We start from the raw sequence: 16,391 nt of genomic DNA, 5'->3' as shown, positions 1-16,391 counted from the left end.
ATGCTGATGAAGACAAACCTACCAAAATCATTCTTCCCATTCCTTAAAATTATAGTTGTTCTATTAAGATGTTTTCGTTTCACTTTTTTCGTTTGATGTTAAATTTGTTGCAAATGTTGCAAGTTGACTGTGTCAATTTTTTTTTTTTTTGTAAGAGTTGACTGTGTCAAATTTGAATTGTTTTGACATCTTATTTTGTTTATCTAATGACTTTTTTTTATTTTTTCTTTATTCTGAAAATTATTTGTTAAGTTGGATAATAACAATATTAAATTTGAACTTTAAACTCGAGCCGAATCACGAGCTTTTTTCGAACCGAGCCCATTATAAGCTCGAAAATGTAAAAACCAAACGAGCTCGAGCTGGCTCGAAAAGAATCGAGCTCAAGCCAAGTTTAAAAAATCCAAACTTGACGAGCTTCGAGCTCGAGCCGAGCCGAACCTTTTTCATTCTCAAGCCGAGCTGAGTCAAATCAGGTTCGGTATCGGTTCAGCTCCTTGGCACCCCTAGTCTGGACTCTCATGGAGAATCTAGGATAATGGGCCTATCCATGGGCTGGGCTATCGCATATGAATAAATCATGGACTATCGCATACGAATAAACCAAACATAATAAATAAATAATTTGAATATTTGTATTCTAATTCATGTTACAATTCCGAAGTTTAAAATCAAATCCATATAATAATTCCTTTTTTTTTTTTTTTTTCCAGAAAAAGTCCATTAATAATTCTTAAAAACCATAAACCCTCGTCTCCAAAGACAACTATCACCAACTGACGGATATAAATCTCATGTGAAGTTTCCGATCCGGCCCCTGACTACACTCTCGTCGAGCTCCAAAGCACAGCAAGAGATGAGGATGAGAGATGTTGTGCTTTACTTTTCGATAGTACTATACTCATTTTCACTTGCTTCGGCTAATTCAATCCACGGTTGTGGCGGATTTGTAGAGGTGATTACTTATACCTTATTTTCATCGATCCCGGTCCGGCTTTTGAAACCTTTTCCAGTAATCGAAATAAGATGATGATTAAATCAATTACAGTGCTCGTTTGATCGAGCTGTTATATTTATCGAAACAAAAGACATCAGATCTGAATTGGTGGATCTCATATGGAATGCTATCTTTAGCATTTATTTTCACTTATGTTCTTAGTTCAATTTTCAGTAAATTAAGTTTGAATTGCGCATTTGTAGGCTAGTTCGTCGCTGATTAAGTCAAGGAAGTCAACTAATACAAAATTGGATTATTCTCACATCACGGTATGTCTTCATATTCTGATATTTTCTCTCATATAGTTATCAAGCAACTGTTGAGTTTCCACAAACTATTTGATATCTTTACTTACGCAACACCAGGTGGAGCTTCGCACGGTAGATGGATTGGTGAAGGACAGAACACAGTGTGCTCCAAATGGTTATTACTTCATTCCAGTATATGACAAGGTATGCCGTAAAATATTGACATATAACGTGGCGTGTATGCATGAATTAGCAATATTTTTTGGGAGATTGAAATTTTCTTGGTTTACTGTGTGGAGCTGACTGTTTTTGATTAGTAAAACCATAGAATGTGTTGACAGTTTTACATTATTGAACAGAGCAGCTTAACTTCACTTGGTTGAATTTAAGATTGGGCCTCCAGCCAATGTCATTGTCATATTTTCTCTTCTTTAAAAATATGGAACTGATGCGGTGGTAATTACCTGGTTATTTGATTTAGTAACTTGAAAATAGTTTGGCGTAATACTTTTGAAGTTTCTAATAACATTAATACTAGTTGTTCGTCCTTTCCTCATGTTGACCCTATATACAGTCCAGTGGTGGTCTGAAATTTTCTAACTTAAAGTAATAGTTGGAGAATATCATTTTAGATTAAAAGAAAAGAGTTGTCAGCATTTGATGGTTCTCTTACCACATTTGTATCAGATAAAATTCCTATTTCCCAAATCGCTAGTCACAATTACACCAGGATGGCATGTCTTGGAACTTGATTGGTAGAATTGCTTTTGATTGAGTTTAGGTCTACAAAATATGCTATTCCAGCAGAAAGATATGCTCCTTTAGTTCATGAAACTGTAAATCGTGCAAGAGTATGGATAAATTATTGCGATTAGTACCCAAATAATCAATCTTTTGTTCAGAAACTGTACTGTGGTATAAATTCGAATCCCCCCCTAGCTACTTTTGGTGAAGCATAGTTCGTCCTTGCGCAAATGCAAATATAAAGAAGGAAAGAAGCGAAAATTGCAGTCTAATGGAACCTAGAATAGATTCATATAGAGATCCCCCCCCCAAAAAAAAAAAAAAAGATTAATTTGATACCTTTATTGCATTTTCTGGTTTCTTCTCACTAGTATCTAGTTCCTTAACAAAAAAAAAAAAAAAATTAAATAATCCTTTGTTCAGATCTTAGACTTCATCATTGTTGCTTTAATTCTTCTAATCCTCGTGTCATTTTCTTTGCAATTTTTAATCTATAGGGCTCATTTGTAATTAAAATCAATGGTCCTGAAGGATGGTCTTGGAATCCAGAAAAGGTTCCTGTTCTTGTTGATGATACTGGCTGCAACCGTAATGAAGATATTAACTTTCGATTTACAGGGTTTGTTGAGATTAATTTGTTATTCTATATTTGGATAATACCCTTATGTTATTATGTACAAACTAAGTTCTACAAAAATAGAATAATATAATTTCCATATGAATGGTTTAGGTTTGCCTTATCTGGTAGAGTAGTGGGAGCAATTGGTGGAGAGAGCTGTCCAGACAAAAGTGGGGGCCCCTCAAATGTAAATGTTGAACTACTATCTGCTAGTGATGATATAATTTCTTCTGTTAAAACATCAGCAACAGGGAGTTATTTGTTCACCAATATTATTCCAGGTAATATTGTTGAACTTATGAGTTATCTATGCACAATACATGTAAACAAAAAATCTTTGGACAAACTTAATACTTCATAGGCAATGCATAAGGTGTTTTTCAATTGTGCTTCAAATATCATAAAGGAATGCACCTTTCATCATTGCTTCGGTGTGATTTGCTTTTAAGATCTTGAATAGAGATTTTTTGCTGTGTTTCATTCTTGTTCTTGTTTTCTTTCCAAATGTGTACATTTTTCTTAAAATATCTGTAACTGTGCAGGAAAATATAAAGTTCGTGCATCACATCCTGATCTAAAAATTGAAGTGAAAGGTTCCACAGAGGTTGTAAGCTTGTTTATCCTATCCTGCCTCCACTTTGTGCTGTCAATTGAGCTCTGTTTTCTCTGTAGTTCTAGGGAGCACAATGGCAATTTTTATCATTGGTTACTACTTCTTTTTTGACAAGATAATTATTGCAGGTGGAATTGGGTTTTGAAAATGGTGATATTGATGATATTTTCTTTGTCCCTGGGTATGATCTGCATGGATACGTTGTTGCTCAGGTAAAACTCATTTTAATGATAAGAATTTATCTAAATGTAGTTTGATTTTGTGGCAATTCCATCTTAAATTTTGTTGAATGTATATTTTCTGTTACATGTTAAAATATCATCTGTTAATTTGTCGTGCCATTGTCCTGAAAATAATGTTTTGTTCAGTTGTGCTGTGGTAAACACGCCTCTTTACTAGAAAACAATTTCTAAGAAATATTTAAAATAATTCTCCTTGTCTTCTAAATTTATTCATGGATTCAGAAAACATCCTTGGATGTTTCCCAATATGTTATACATATACTGTGTTTTTTACTTCCATTGACATACTAACATCACTTCCACCATTTTTTTGAACTGTATATCTTTTGTTTTTTTGTAAGTATTTTTCCCATTTTGTTACTCATCGTTTATAATATATAATTTATATGAAAGCACATTGAGTAAATATGTAGGTAACCTTTTGCTCCATCTTACTTTATAAAGATAATTAGAGGGAAATAATTTGTGTTATGAAACAGTTTGTTATCTTATTGTTTGTACAATAATTTTTTGTTAACATGTAACTATTAAATTTAATCACTCCCATGTCTAATTCTGTTATTTTTTTAGTACTTCATTGAAAATCTTTTGTTTTATTAACTGTTAACATGTTTCTAAATTAAAGCGACTTAATTTTCAAGCATGATCTTTTGTATAATAATGTTTCTTTCTATATAATTGTGCTTAAAGAAATAAAATTCAACTAAATATTCAGTGAAGGAAAATGAAATATTGGTTAAACAATTTAACATGTTTTCCGATTTTTTATTTGGAAAATTAGAAAACTAGGAAACTAAGAAGAGGAAAAGAAAGTTAGAAAATGTCTTCTAAAACTAAATGAGGTTAAGTGTTTTCTTCTTCCTCTTAATTGGTTTTGGTTTTAAAAGATGTCTTTTACCATAGCTTTTTTCTTTCCCATGCAAGAGTGTAAAGTGAATCTTTCCCTTGCTTTGGCTAAGGTTAGTTTATATATCTAATCATCATACTACTACATTAAGAAATATGCAACATATAAAATGGTGCATTCTGCTGGAATAAAGTTTCCAGAGTGCACACGTAATTACATAATTTTTCAGTTTAATTTTATTATTGGGTATCAATCTTTGGTCAGATATCTTGTTATATGTTTCCATCTTTGATATATGATTCTTTTTTTTTTTTGCATATATTATAGGGAAATCCAATTTTGGGAGTGCATATTTTTCTATACTCCAAAGATGTCATAGAATTAGATTGTCCCCAAGGTGCTGGTGATGCCACAGGACAAAGAAAACCTCTTTGTCATGCTGTATCTGATGCCGATGGGATGTTCTCATTTAAATCAATACCCTGCGGTAATTTTCTTTTTTGATATTTGTAATTTCTGTGGGCTGCATGTGTAATTGCAGGCAGTTACACGCACCAAATGTGTCGATTTGTCAGCTTTGGTGGTTGATTTAATTGGTGCTATATTTTATGTCTTTTCACAGGGAGTTATGAGCTTGTTCCATTTTACAAGGGTGAGAATACAATATTTGACGTTTCTCCTCCTGTTGCATCTGTTTCAGTCGTGCATCAGCATGTGACAGTTTCCCAGAAGTTTCAGGTAACATATATAGGTCCCACTTGGTCATATCATTGACAGTTTGATGTCATATTAAATTTCCCACCAGTGCCTTTCCTGTGAAAGGAAAAAAGAAATCCTTCCTTTCTTCTTGCTTCCAACCAAACATGTAAGGGCAGGATGTTTTCTCCTTTTGTTTCTCTCTTATCCTTATACCATCTACAAAGTGTAAAAGCTGGAAACAAATGAAGCTGTGTTTTCCGTATTATTTGTTTGCTGGTGCATACGTATTTAATAAGCACCTTGACCAAGAATTTCTTAATGAGGCTCCTTTATGTTCCAGTTCTCTTAAAGCATATGCACGAATTCAGCATTGAGAATTTATTGTCATTTTGGTTACTCCTACTCATGATAAAGTAGATCTACTTTTAACGTGGAGTCATTTGCTTTTGTTGTTTGTGTAGGTCACTGGATTTTCTGTTGGAGGTCGAGTGGCTGATGGGAATGATGTGGGGGTTGAGGGTGTTAAAATTATTGTTGATGGCCATGAAAGATCTACAACTGATAGGGAAGGATACTATAAGCTTGATCAGGTATAATCATAAATACAATATGAACTGGTAGTTGTATGTAATTATTTGGTTTATTTAATTTTTTTTATCACCTCAGCTCTTTTGGCTCTTTTTAACAATGCATTCATTTGTCCAGTGGCAAATGAATTTTAGTTTTGCTTCTCCAGTTTCCAACATGTTTTTGAGGAGAATTTCGTGATGCTGTATCATTTAATTTTGTTTTATACCATTATTTGATATAATAGCAGCAGGTCGAGACTTTGTTCATGTTAGCGTTTCATGACATCCTGCAATACTTCTGGGGCAATTCGTCACACTACACATTGATGTTTCATTTTGTAGGAACATGCTTGAGGTTTAACAAGAAAAAATCTATGCCAATCAAATGAAAGTCTCATATGCTTAGAACTCAATCAGGTTTCTGTTTATCAGATGCATCAGGCTGTCAGAATACTAATTTTTTTTTCCTCTCCCTCTTACACAAATAACCTCCCATGGTGACTAAAAAAAAACAGAAAGCAAGATCTGGCATTATGTTCAAACATTCTATTGGATTCTCTTGGAGAGTGATGTTTTTTTTTCCCTCCACTCTTTCAGTAGTCTAATACTCCATCTGTTCCATTATATAAGTCGTTTTAGAAAGTGAATTTTTTTCCAAAATATAAGTCGTTCTAGGTTTCCAAGAATTTTCAGTTTATTTTTTTTGGTCCACGCATTGCACTTTGTCTTGATTTTCAATGTATCCATGTGTTTTTGAACATTCCAAGGCTTATTCCCCAACCATTACATGAGAGAGATTTTTTTTTTTTTAAAGTTAACCAATAAATTCATTAATTTGACTCTATAGTAATTGTATTTCTTAATTTGTGTGAAACACCCTAGAATGACTTATATAATGGAACGGAGGGAGTACTAAAATTCTTATCATCAGCGAATTATTTAATCTTAGGCTTTGAAGAAAATGTGTTTTGATCAGATTGTGATTATATGTTTGAGCTTTGAGGTTTCAGAACAACCCGATGCATGTAGCTTATGATAAGACACTTTATTTCTGTCACATAACCTGCAAAAATGTTTTTTTTTTTGTCCAGGTTACATCAAATCATTATACAATAGAGGCCAGGAAGGAGCACTACAAGTTCAGCAGCTTGAAGGAGTATATGGTACAGAATCTGATGGGATTTACGTTTATGTATCTTGAGGCTTGAAATGTTACACGTAGTTTTTGTTTCTTACTTCTGATTTTTGGAAGGGAAATGGTTCTTGTATGGCTAATTTCCTTTAATTTTTAATTATATTAGTATGAAGTATCCTTCACTTTTTCTATGTGTTTGTTTGTCAAGGTTTTGCCAAATATGGCTTCAGTGGAAGATATTAAGGCAATCTCCTATGATGTTTGTGGTACAGTGAAGATGGTTAAATCTGGCCGCAAGGCAAAGGTAAAAATGGCAGAGATATTTTTGCAATCAGGAGAAGTTTGCTTTCTTTAGTTTCTATAAATTTTCATATTTTTAGCTATAGTATTTGATTGACGTGAATTGTAGATAGCTTTGACTCATGGACCAGAGAATGCCAAACCTCAAGTTAGACAGACAGATGAAAGTGGAAATTTCTGCTTTCAGGTATGTGGGTATCTATATATATATATATATGTTTATAATTTATTTCTCTCTTTTTCTCATACATACACACATGTAGATGAGTGGAAGTGTAGCAGATTGTTGCTAAGAAAATTAGTAGTTTCCTGGTTTCTAAACTTGTAGAACATGGTTTCGTATTTGTTACTTTTATTTTATTGAGTTGCCTAGTGCATCAAATCCAATTTAGGGTTGTTGTCTATGTGTGTAAACGTGCACGGCTCAATGCTTTTTTATAATTGTTAATGTGTATGCCATTTCCTGGTGGATTTTTGTTGCACTTTCTTGAAGGTCTCAAAAATCGATTTTCTTTTGTCATGTGCTGACATACAGCTGTTTCTACATTGATAACAATTCTGGGTTAGTAGAACTCTCCAATTATGGTCATGAGCTATTAGTATGAATTGCAAAGCTGTCAACTTTGCAGCAATTATTTTGTCTCTGCAATGTTTTGAAAAGCATATGATGCAACTATTAGTCTTAACAACTGTAGACCCCTCAACGAGTTCATTAATGTATTTATGTTCAATATTTTTTTTGATATAATTATTATTTCTTCTATTACTTTCTGAAGTCTCATCTCTCTCTTCTTCATCACCATTGCTAGGTTCCGCCTGGTGAATACAGGTTATCTGCTTTGGCTGCCAGTCCTGAAAATGCCCCTGGACTTCTTTTTTTACCACCCTACATTGATGTTGTTGTCAAAAGTCCATTGTTGAATGTCGAATTTTCTCAGGTAACTTGACATGTTATATGGAGTAGAAAATTTGGCAATTCGTTTTTCTTTTTGTATCAACAGTACATTTCTGAATATTGCCACGACTTCTTTAGAATTTACTTACTATCTGTATTTGCTGCTGCCAAAGTTATTAAAGGCGCAAGGCGCACTAAGGCGCTAGGGGGTCCTGGAGCCTAGGCACAAGGCTCAGGCATGCACCTCATGAACAGAATGCGCAGAAAATGAAAAAAAAAAGATACAAAATCTTATTATCAATATTTGATTGATACTAATGTCACTATGACTCTATTACTGGTTAAAGCAGAAGTTACAGTGAACTAAAAACACAATTATAACCACACAAACAAGACAAACCACATAAAAATATAATATTAAATGTAAAAAATACCAAGTTAAGTTCATATACTTAACCTAACGAAAGCTAATAAGCATTCATTGTCAATCAAAAAGAACACAAAAAAACTAATAATCATCATCAAGATCATCCAAGATTAATATTGTCATCTTCATTATCGTTTTCATCTCCAATTTCCTCCTCATCTATAAGTGACATAGATGGCTTAGCTTTGACACTAGGAGTAGCTTTTGCTTAGCCTGAACACCTGAGGTGGAAGCAACACTTTTGTTTCCAGTTGTATATATTTCATCCTCAATCCCACAGCTCTAGCAACTGCACACCAAGTTAAATCATTATCCTCATCTACTTATTCCATTCTACCCATCAACCATTCAATACTGTCATCTATATCATCTTCTTTTACGTCTCTTACTCTTCTCTCCCTTCTATTTTTAAGTCTCTTACTTATTCTTTTTTACTTAGATCAACGGTTTAGATTTAAGATTACTAAATAGGATAAGTGGTTGATTAATCGACCTTTTAGTTTAATGAGAGCAGTAAAAAAAAATTAAAAACCTAATCAAAACGTCTGTTGTAGAAGAGGCACGTCTTAGGAGAGCCTGCGAAGCCCAGGCTAGGCGCACAAGGGGGGCATATTTTAAACACAGCCTTGCCTAGGGGTAATAAGGTGCAGGACCGAAGAGCCTTGAGTGACGCATGTCTTTAACAACTATGGATGCTGCTTTGAGACCCCAATTCTATTTTGTTTAGGTCTCTCATAACCAACATGAGCTTAAAGCTGCTGGATTGGTTAACAATCAAACTACTTTTTTTATATTACTAAGGAACACATTTATTCATTATGGACGAAATTTATACTTACATCCTGCCAAAAAGAGTAAATTGATATTGTATAACAAAATATTCATTTCATAGTCTTATTTTTCATCATGAAAGTTGTAAAGGGGGCCTCAGTGTAATTAAAGTGATAATAGATTTTAGTTTAAGCTATGTGTTGTTTTTATATCTTCTCTCTTGCAATGTAGGCACTGGTCAACGTGTTCGGCTCTGTGACTTGCAAGGAGAAATGCGGTCCTTCTGTTTCTGTTAGCTTAGTGAGATTAGCTGGTCAACGTAATGAAGAAAGGAAGTCCATTACTTTAACAGATGGGAGTGACGAGTTTCTTTTTGTGAAGGTTTTACCTGGAAAATACAGGCTTGAGGTACAGTGCTTGTATGTGCTTTTGAACTTTGTTTATGAGCTGATATTATTAACCTGTGCTGAGGTTTCTGAATTTATGTTCTTCAATGTATTTTTTAGGTGAAACATAGTTCGCCGGAAGGACCCGGTGAAGATAATTGGTGTTGGGAGAAGAGCTTCATTGATGTAGATGTTGGTGCTAAGGATGTTAAAGGAATTGAATTCTTTCAGAAAGGTTACTGGGTTAATATTATCTCGACTCATGATGTTGGTGCTCAAATAACTCAGCCAGATAGTTCAACAACTGATTTGAACATTAAGGTACTTATGTTCTTAAAATTTGCATTCAAGTTCATATTACTCTATGAGTATGTAATGCTTTAATGTGTCTTATTTGGACTGCAGAAAGGTTCCCAGCATATATGTGTGGAATCTCCAGGAGTGCATGAACTCTACTTTACGAATTCATGTATTTTGTTTGGGAGCTCACCGATTAAGATTGATACATCAAACCCCTCGGTAATGGATTATACATCATACTTTTGTTTCTTCTTCTTCTTGCAATTTTTTATTCCTGAGTTTATTGCTTAAAAAAAGTGGCACATATTGGCTTGCTGTTTATCTTTCAAATTGCCCCATTTCATGCTGTAGCCTATCTATCTGAGAGGAGAGAAGTATCTACTCAAAGGACAAATCAAGGTTGACTTAATCTCAGCTGATGGTAGATTTGAGTTACCCAAGAATATTGTTGTGGATATGCTAAATAGTGAGGGCAGTGTTGTTGATGGCACAGCTGCAGTATCTAGTGGAAGTGATCAAACAAGCACTGTTTTCTACGAGTACTCTGTCTGGGCTAATTTTGGACAGAAATTTACCTTCGTCCCTCGAGACTCTAGGTATGCATATTTTTTTCAAAAAAAATTTCTCTTATAACTAAACTCCATTTTTTTGGAGAACAGCAAGATTTTTTCTGTAGTTTTGGTATTGCATCATATGATACCTTTGAACTACGAACCGTTTTAGCTTATCTGATGGTTTAGTGTCCTGTGGTTAGTACAGCCACTCTGCTGAAATCAAAATTGCAACTGGTCTACTATTATCTTATTTGGCGTAATGTTCAGAAAAATGTAAATCTTTGCATGGATTTCATTTTTTAGCAAGTTTTCTAATTTTATGAACTTGTATGAAACTTCCATGTTGATTCAATTTTAGCCAATTGACAAAGTTAGATGTTAACAAATCCAAAACTTTCAGCATATATATATAACAATTTTTCTTCATCCTTAGCGATTTGTTTTCATTTGATTATATTTTTATGCTTGACAGCAGAAACTTTTTATTGTTCTAAGTGACTGGTAGTGAAAGTTAAAAATTACTAATTCATAAAATTGAAAGAATGATTAGAATTGGCGGCTAAATTGAAAAAAAAAAAAGACAAGGTTTTTCTTTTTCTGTTAATTAAGTTACTTGCCCCCTTTTTTGGTGGGATGGCTAGAAGTGATACAATTTTAGAATGGTACAGACTATAGAGTTAAAAGATTTGGCTAAAACTGAAAATGTTGCCAAGGCTTAGAATTTTTTTTCATCATTTGAACTCTTAGTTTTATATTCAGAAATTAGATTTCCTTGTACAAAAATGAAAGATCAGGAGAAATAACTGTATTATAGCAATTCATGAATCATTTTCCAAATTTGCCTTTTGGCTGAAATATTTTGAGTTGGTTTAAACTAATGGTTAGAGCTGAGGACAATTTTAAATGACACCACTTGCTTAAGGCGAACTTGCATTCGTTGAAATTTGTTTTATATTACTTGGTTGGTTATATGTAATTGGTGCATTTTCTTCTATGTCCTGAAACTTTTACTTAGTTTTTTATATGTAATTGGTGCATTTACTTCTATGTCCTGAAATTTTGATTTGTTATATCACCAGTATACCTTGCAATAGCTGTTTTGTTATGTTAATTTAAGATTTGATTTTGATGTTGCCCAGGATTGATGGAGAGAAAAAGATCTTGTTTTATCCTGTAGAGCATACTGTAAGAACAGATGAAGTATTTCAGATTTTGATGTTTTTCTTTAGATATTCTTTTGGAGCTTGATTTATGAAAATCTTTTTTCTTGTTGTTAGGTCTTCATAACCAATGATGGTTGTCAAGCTTCAGTTCCTATGTTTTCTGGCCGTCCTGGGTTGTACATAGAGGGATTAGTTTCTCCTCCACTTCCTGGTGTGCATGTTAGGATATCTGCTACAGAAGATAGCCACATTACACCACTCAGGAAAGGTGAAATAGCACTTGAAACAACCACAGGGATGGATGGTTCATTTGTTGGGGGTCCTCTATATGATGATATAACTTATAGTGTAGAGGCCTCAAAGGTTTGAATATATATCAACAAATTACTTGTGTCATTTGTCTTATCTTACCTGAAATTCTGTCTTATAGTACCTGACACACTATTTTATATCAAATTGTTTCGTTTATGCAGCCTGGTTATCATCTTAAACAAGTGGGACCTCATTCCTTTTCGTGCCAGAAGCTTGGACAAATTTCTGTTCATATGCATTTGGAGGGTGATGCTGATGAACCTATTCCTTCTGTGCTGTTATCTTTGAGTGGTGATGATGGGTATAGAAACAACTCTATATCTGGAGCTGGTGGAAGATTCATCTTTGATGACTTATTTCCTGGCACTTTCTATTTGCGCCCATTGCTAAAGGTACACAGTGTTATAGCTTTTGTTGATTAATGGGTTTTCTTTTTGAATCTTTGTTCTCTAGTCTGGAAGATGATCATAACAAAATACTCACCTTTGCAAAGAACTTACTGTAGGAAAATAGATCTATTCCTAATTTATATATATATGTCTAGACTATACTTGTATATTTATCTTATCAAATGATTTATTTTCTCTGTATAGGAGTATGCTTTCTCACCTCCAGCTCAGGCAATAGAACTTGATTCTGGGGATTCAAAGGCAGTCACTTTCCAGGCAACCCGTGTGGCTTACAGGTCTTATATAGTCTTCATTCTATTTCATTTCCCTGGTGACTCCAGCAAAAAATTATATTTTACATGATTCATTCTATTTTGTAGAACTGAATTGTGCTGAGAAAACATAATTTTTTTGTGGAAAAGTTTCCTACCATGTTTAGAGAGATTTTTACAGTTTAGTGGGCGGTGCTTTCAATCCAAAGTAAAACATGCAGAAGAATTTTGATTTTCTCACTGCACCAGAAGATCATATTGTTTTATGAAAAATCAACATAATGTTCTTGATGTTTTATCTTCTGTAATACGATATTGCTTAAAAAATTTTCCTTTTTTCTCTGCATTCTTCTTCATTGACATGCGCTACTATGAATTATTTGGTTGATAGAAATAGTAGTGGAATTAATATTATTTTCTGAACTTCTAGATGTGGACCTCTTCCAATAGGCAGTCATATGATTTATTTCCTTTAACAGTGCAACAGGTACTGTCACGCTATTGTCTGGCCAACCAAAAGAAGGTGTAACAGTTGAAGCTAGGTCAGAATCAAAAGGCTATTACGAGGAGTCAGTAACAGATTCATCTGGAAGTTATAGACTGAGAGGACTCATGCCTGAAACCACCTATGTGATTAAAGTAGTTGAAAAGCACTTGGGTGCCCCTAAAATTGAACGCGCATCACCAGAATCTTTTAGTATCGAGGTCATTTTCTTTGTTCTTAAGAAACTAAATAAAAGAACTCATGAACTTCACGTTGTACATTTGAATCTACCTTTATTTTCTTTATCGTAGTAAGGCTCAATGTTTCAATATCTAACTCAATTTACAACACCTAAGTTCAAGTATTTTTGCTAATATGTGAATCTGATGTTGACATTGTTGACTATGTAGGTTGGATCAGAGGATATCAGGGGATTGCATTTTACTGTCTTTGAACAGCCTGATACGACCATTTTAAGTTGCCATGTTGAGGGGAAGAGGATAGAAGAATTTCATTCTCATTTATTGGTAGAGATCAAGTCGGCTAGTGACACTTCTAAGATTGAATCTGTCTTTCCATTGCCACTGTCCAACTTCTTCCAGGTGAAGGATCTACCAAAGGGTAAACACATCCTGCAGCTCAGATCAAGTGTTCAATCAAGTGCCCTCAAATTCAAATCCGATGCTATTGAGGTGGACCTCGAGAAGACTTCCCAAATTCATGTCGGCCCATTGAGATATAGTTTCGAGGAAGACCACCACAAGCAGGTTTGAATTGCAATTGTTTCTCTATTTAATTTATCTTCAGGCTCTGTTTGTTTCACCAAAAATATTCTGCTACAGCATAATTTCCATAGTCAAACGGAAAACATTCTAAAAATGAGGCTCCAAACATTGGAAAATAAGTGGGAATATTTTCTATGAAGCAAATGATACATACACAACAGTTTCTCATTTTAAGAATGAACGAGTAGTTATTTTCCAACTCGTGAATTAAATTTGGGTCTTTAAGTTATTCTTTTTTAAATGTTACAACTACCCATCGAAGTAAAATATTTTACTACCTAGAATATGTTTTTCTAGAAAATTAGTTTTCCAGGGATAATTATTTGGAAAACTATTTTTAATATAATAAAGGAGCCTTTTTTAACAGTTATAACAACACTTGGAGTGTAAGTAACTTGGAGACAATTAGTTAATGATTTTCCCAATGCACGATATTCAATGAATCTGAACTAAAATTGGTTGTCACAATCTTGTTATGTGATCTATATTTTCCACATGAATATATATAAAATACAACAAAAATGATGTGTATATAATAACTTTTTATTCTTTCTTTTCATCTTTAATCTGTATAGGAGTTGACTGCAGCACCTGTGCTCCCTCTTGTTGCGGGGGTTTCAGTAATCGCACTTTTCATCGGTATACCAAGGTATATTGAATTCGTTCCTTGTTGCTTCAGGCAATATTTAAGCGTTGATGGAAGTTGGATAATAAATTTCCCTCCTTTCTATATGTTTCAATTGCAGGTTAAATTATTTATATCAAACAACAACCGGAATTCCTGCTCCGGGATTTATGACCACTGCAAAAAGGGAACCTCGGAAGGCACTTGTGAGGAAAAAAGCAAATTATTGAAAGAATCCCTTTCATTCGAATTACATGGGCATTAAAAACTTGGCCATCTCATTCTCAAGTTTTGGAGAGTCACGTAGCTAACTTACATGAGAGCATTAGCTGCTTGTTGTACTTGATTCTAACTCTGTTCATTCTTCGCGTAGCAACAGATTTTAATTCAATTTTTTCTAAAGAAAAATGTTTAGAATGTTTAGAAATTATTGTTTAGTTAGGAAAAGGGGTTGAAATCATATCTCCTCTTCAAAAGAAATAGCTGCTTTCCAAATTAAATGATTTCCACAATGCCAGAAACAACCTCTCGTTCACCCTTTTACTGTGTTTTATTGAAATAATATTACTGATGCAAGGCATAGGTGTACCTAGAATCTCTGCTGGTATGGTAAGTGGTAACCTTCTATAACTGCTTGTGCGTGCAGCTCTTGCCTAGCTTTGCAGGTACTGATGGATAAATTCTTATCGAGAAAAACCAAATTAAAGAAAGGCTTAATACATCATTTGTCTCTTTGAACTTGTTCAAAAAGTTTGATTGGGTCTCTGAACTTTTAAAATGTCCAAATTAGTTCCTTCAACTTGCATAAAATGTTCAATTAGCTCACTGAACTTGCGTAAAATGTAATCAATTGATCACCCGGTTATAAAAAAGTAAGTTAAATACGGAAGATATATTCCACGCATCTTAGAATGTTATTACATAATTCAAAAATAGATTAAAAAGACAGTTATTACTTGGTGAACTATAAAATTTGTCTTATCTAATATTCAGTGTTATAAAAATCGGCCAAGGCGGTGATTTTTAGAACACCGTCCCGATTTTCACTAATCAGGCGGAATAAATCGGTTGACCGATTTTTGACCTCCTAGGCAGTCTCAGGCGGGTCTAGGTGGCTCCCAGGCGGCCTTTTTAAAAAATTGGTACTTAAATTTTGTCAATTTTTTTTTTATTTTTAAAAAATATTAAATAACAAAAAAAAAATAAAAAAAACTTTAAACTATTTTTTTTTAAGAATATTAATTTTATTTTATTTTGACACATTTTGTTATAAATGTTATTTTATTGATCTATTTGTTATTTATTTTTTAAGGACATTAATATAAATAATATTAAAATATATATGTTTTTCTATTCTAAATATTTAATATTATTATTGTACATAGTATAATTCATATATTAATTGTATTTATATAATACTTTATTTAATAATAAATAAATAAATACAAAAAATACAAATCCGATTAATCTCCGATTAATCCCCGATTAATTAGTAAGGACCCTGTCCGCCCGACTAGCGCCTAGCGTCTTTTACAACCTTGCTAATATTAGAACTGTATACTCTGATTTTGGTCATTTTACTTTTTCTTTAAAGATTCGTGTAATATATCTTCCGCATGTAACTTACTTTTTTGCAACCGAGTGATCAATTGATTACATTTTGCGCAAGTTCAGGGAGGTAACTGAACATTTTATGCAAGTTGAAGAGGGCTATCGAGACACTTTTTTAACGTTGGAACTCTATAAAAAAATTAGTCATTTTGAAAAATAATTTAAAGTAAGTGTATATAAATTCTCCTTTCAAGAATATGAAGGTATTTTTCATTTTTCTAATCAAGACATTTAATATATAATGTTTACGATGGAGCTCAAACAAATGACCAATTCACTCTCTAAAACCCATCCATGAAGGAGAAAACCATAATAGGAACCGCCCCACCACTTAAGAAAGGAGTAAGATGGTACTTACACAATAATTGAAGCTTATACATAGGTAACTTTTACTTTCTCTTCAT

At 33.5% G+C, this 16,391-nt stretch overlaps 1 protein-coding gene across 2 annotated transcripts; it reads left to right on the top strand.

Moving 5' to 3' along the window:
* The first annotated feature begins 718 nt into the window (after positions 1–718).
* Positions 719–14,919, top strand: LOC136217623 (uncharacterized). Of its 2 annotated transcripts, none has more exons than XM_066004226.1 (26): positions 719–955; positions 1,201–1,266; positions 1,363–1,449; positions 2,487–2,608; positions 2,720–2,889; positions 3,151–3,212; positions 3,350–3,433; positions 4,638–4,797; positions 4,933–5,048; positions 5,471–5,599; positions 6,670–6,741; positions 6,922–7,017; positions 7,123–7,200; positions 7,823–7,951; positions 9,338–9,514; positions 9,613–9,813; positions 9,898–10,011; positions 10,144–10,388; positions 11,486–11,531; positions 11,624–11,872; positions 11,983–12,213; positions 12,415–12,506; positions 12,962–13,187; positions 13,377–13,733; positions 14,327–14,400; positions 14,498–14,919. In XM_066004226.1, exons 1-26 carry the CDS (start codon positions 857–859, stop codon positions 14,604–14,606), a joined length of 3,591 nt encoding a protein of 1,196 aa, XP_065860298.1. In that variant the 5' UTR covers positions 719–856; the 3' UTR covers positions 14,607–14,919. The 2 variants fall into 2 exon arrangements, with proteins under 2 accessions (XP_065860298.1, XP_065860297.1); XM_066004225.1 differs by having other exon boundaries at positions 3,151–3,215.
* The last annotated feature ends 1,472 nt before the right edge of the window (positions 14,920–16,391 follow it).

This window comes from Euphorbia lathyris, chromosome 2 (assembly GCF_963576675.1).
Source record: "Euphorbia lathyris chromosome 2, ddEupLath1.1, whole genome shotgun sequence".
NCBI lineage: Eukaryota > Viridiplantae > Streptophyta > Magnoliopsida > Malpighiales > Euphorbiaceae > Euphorbia > Euphorbia lathyris.
Note: the sequence above shows the minus strand (reverse complement) of the source record. Positions and strands in the feature narration are given on the sequence as shown.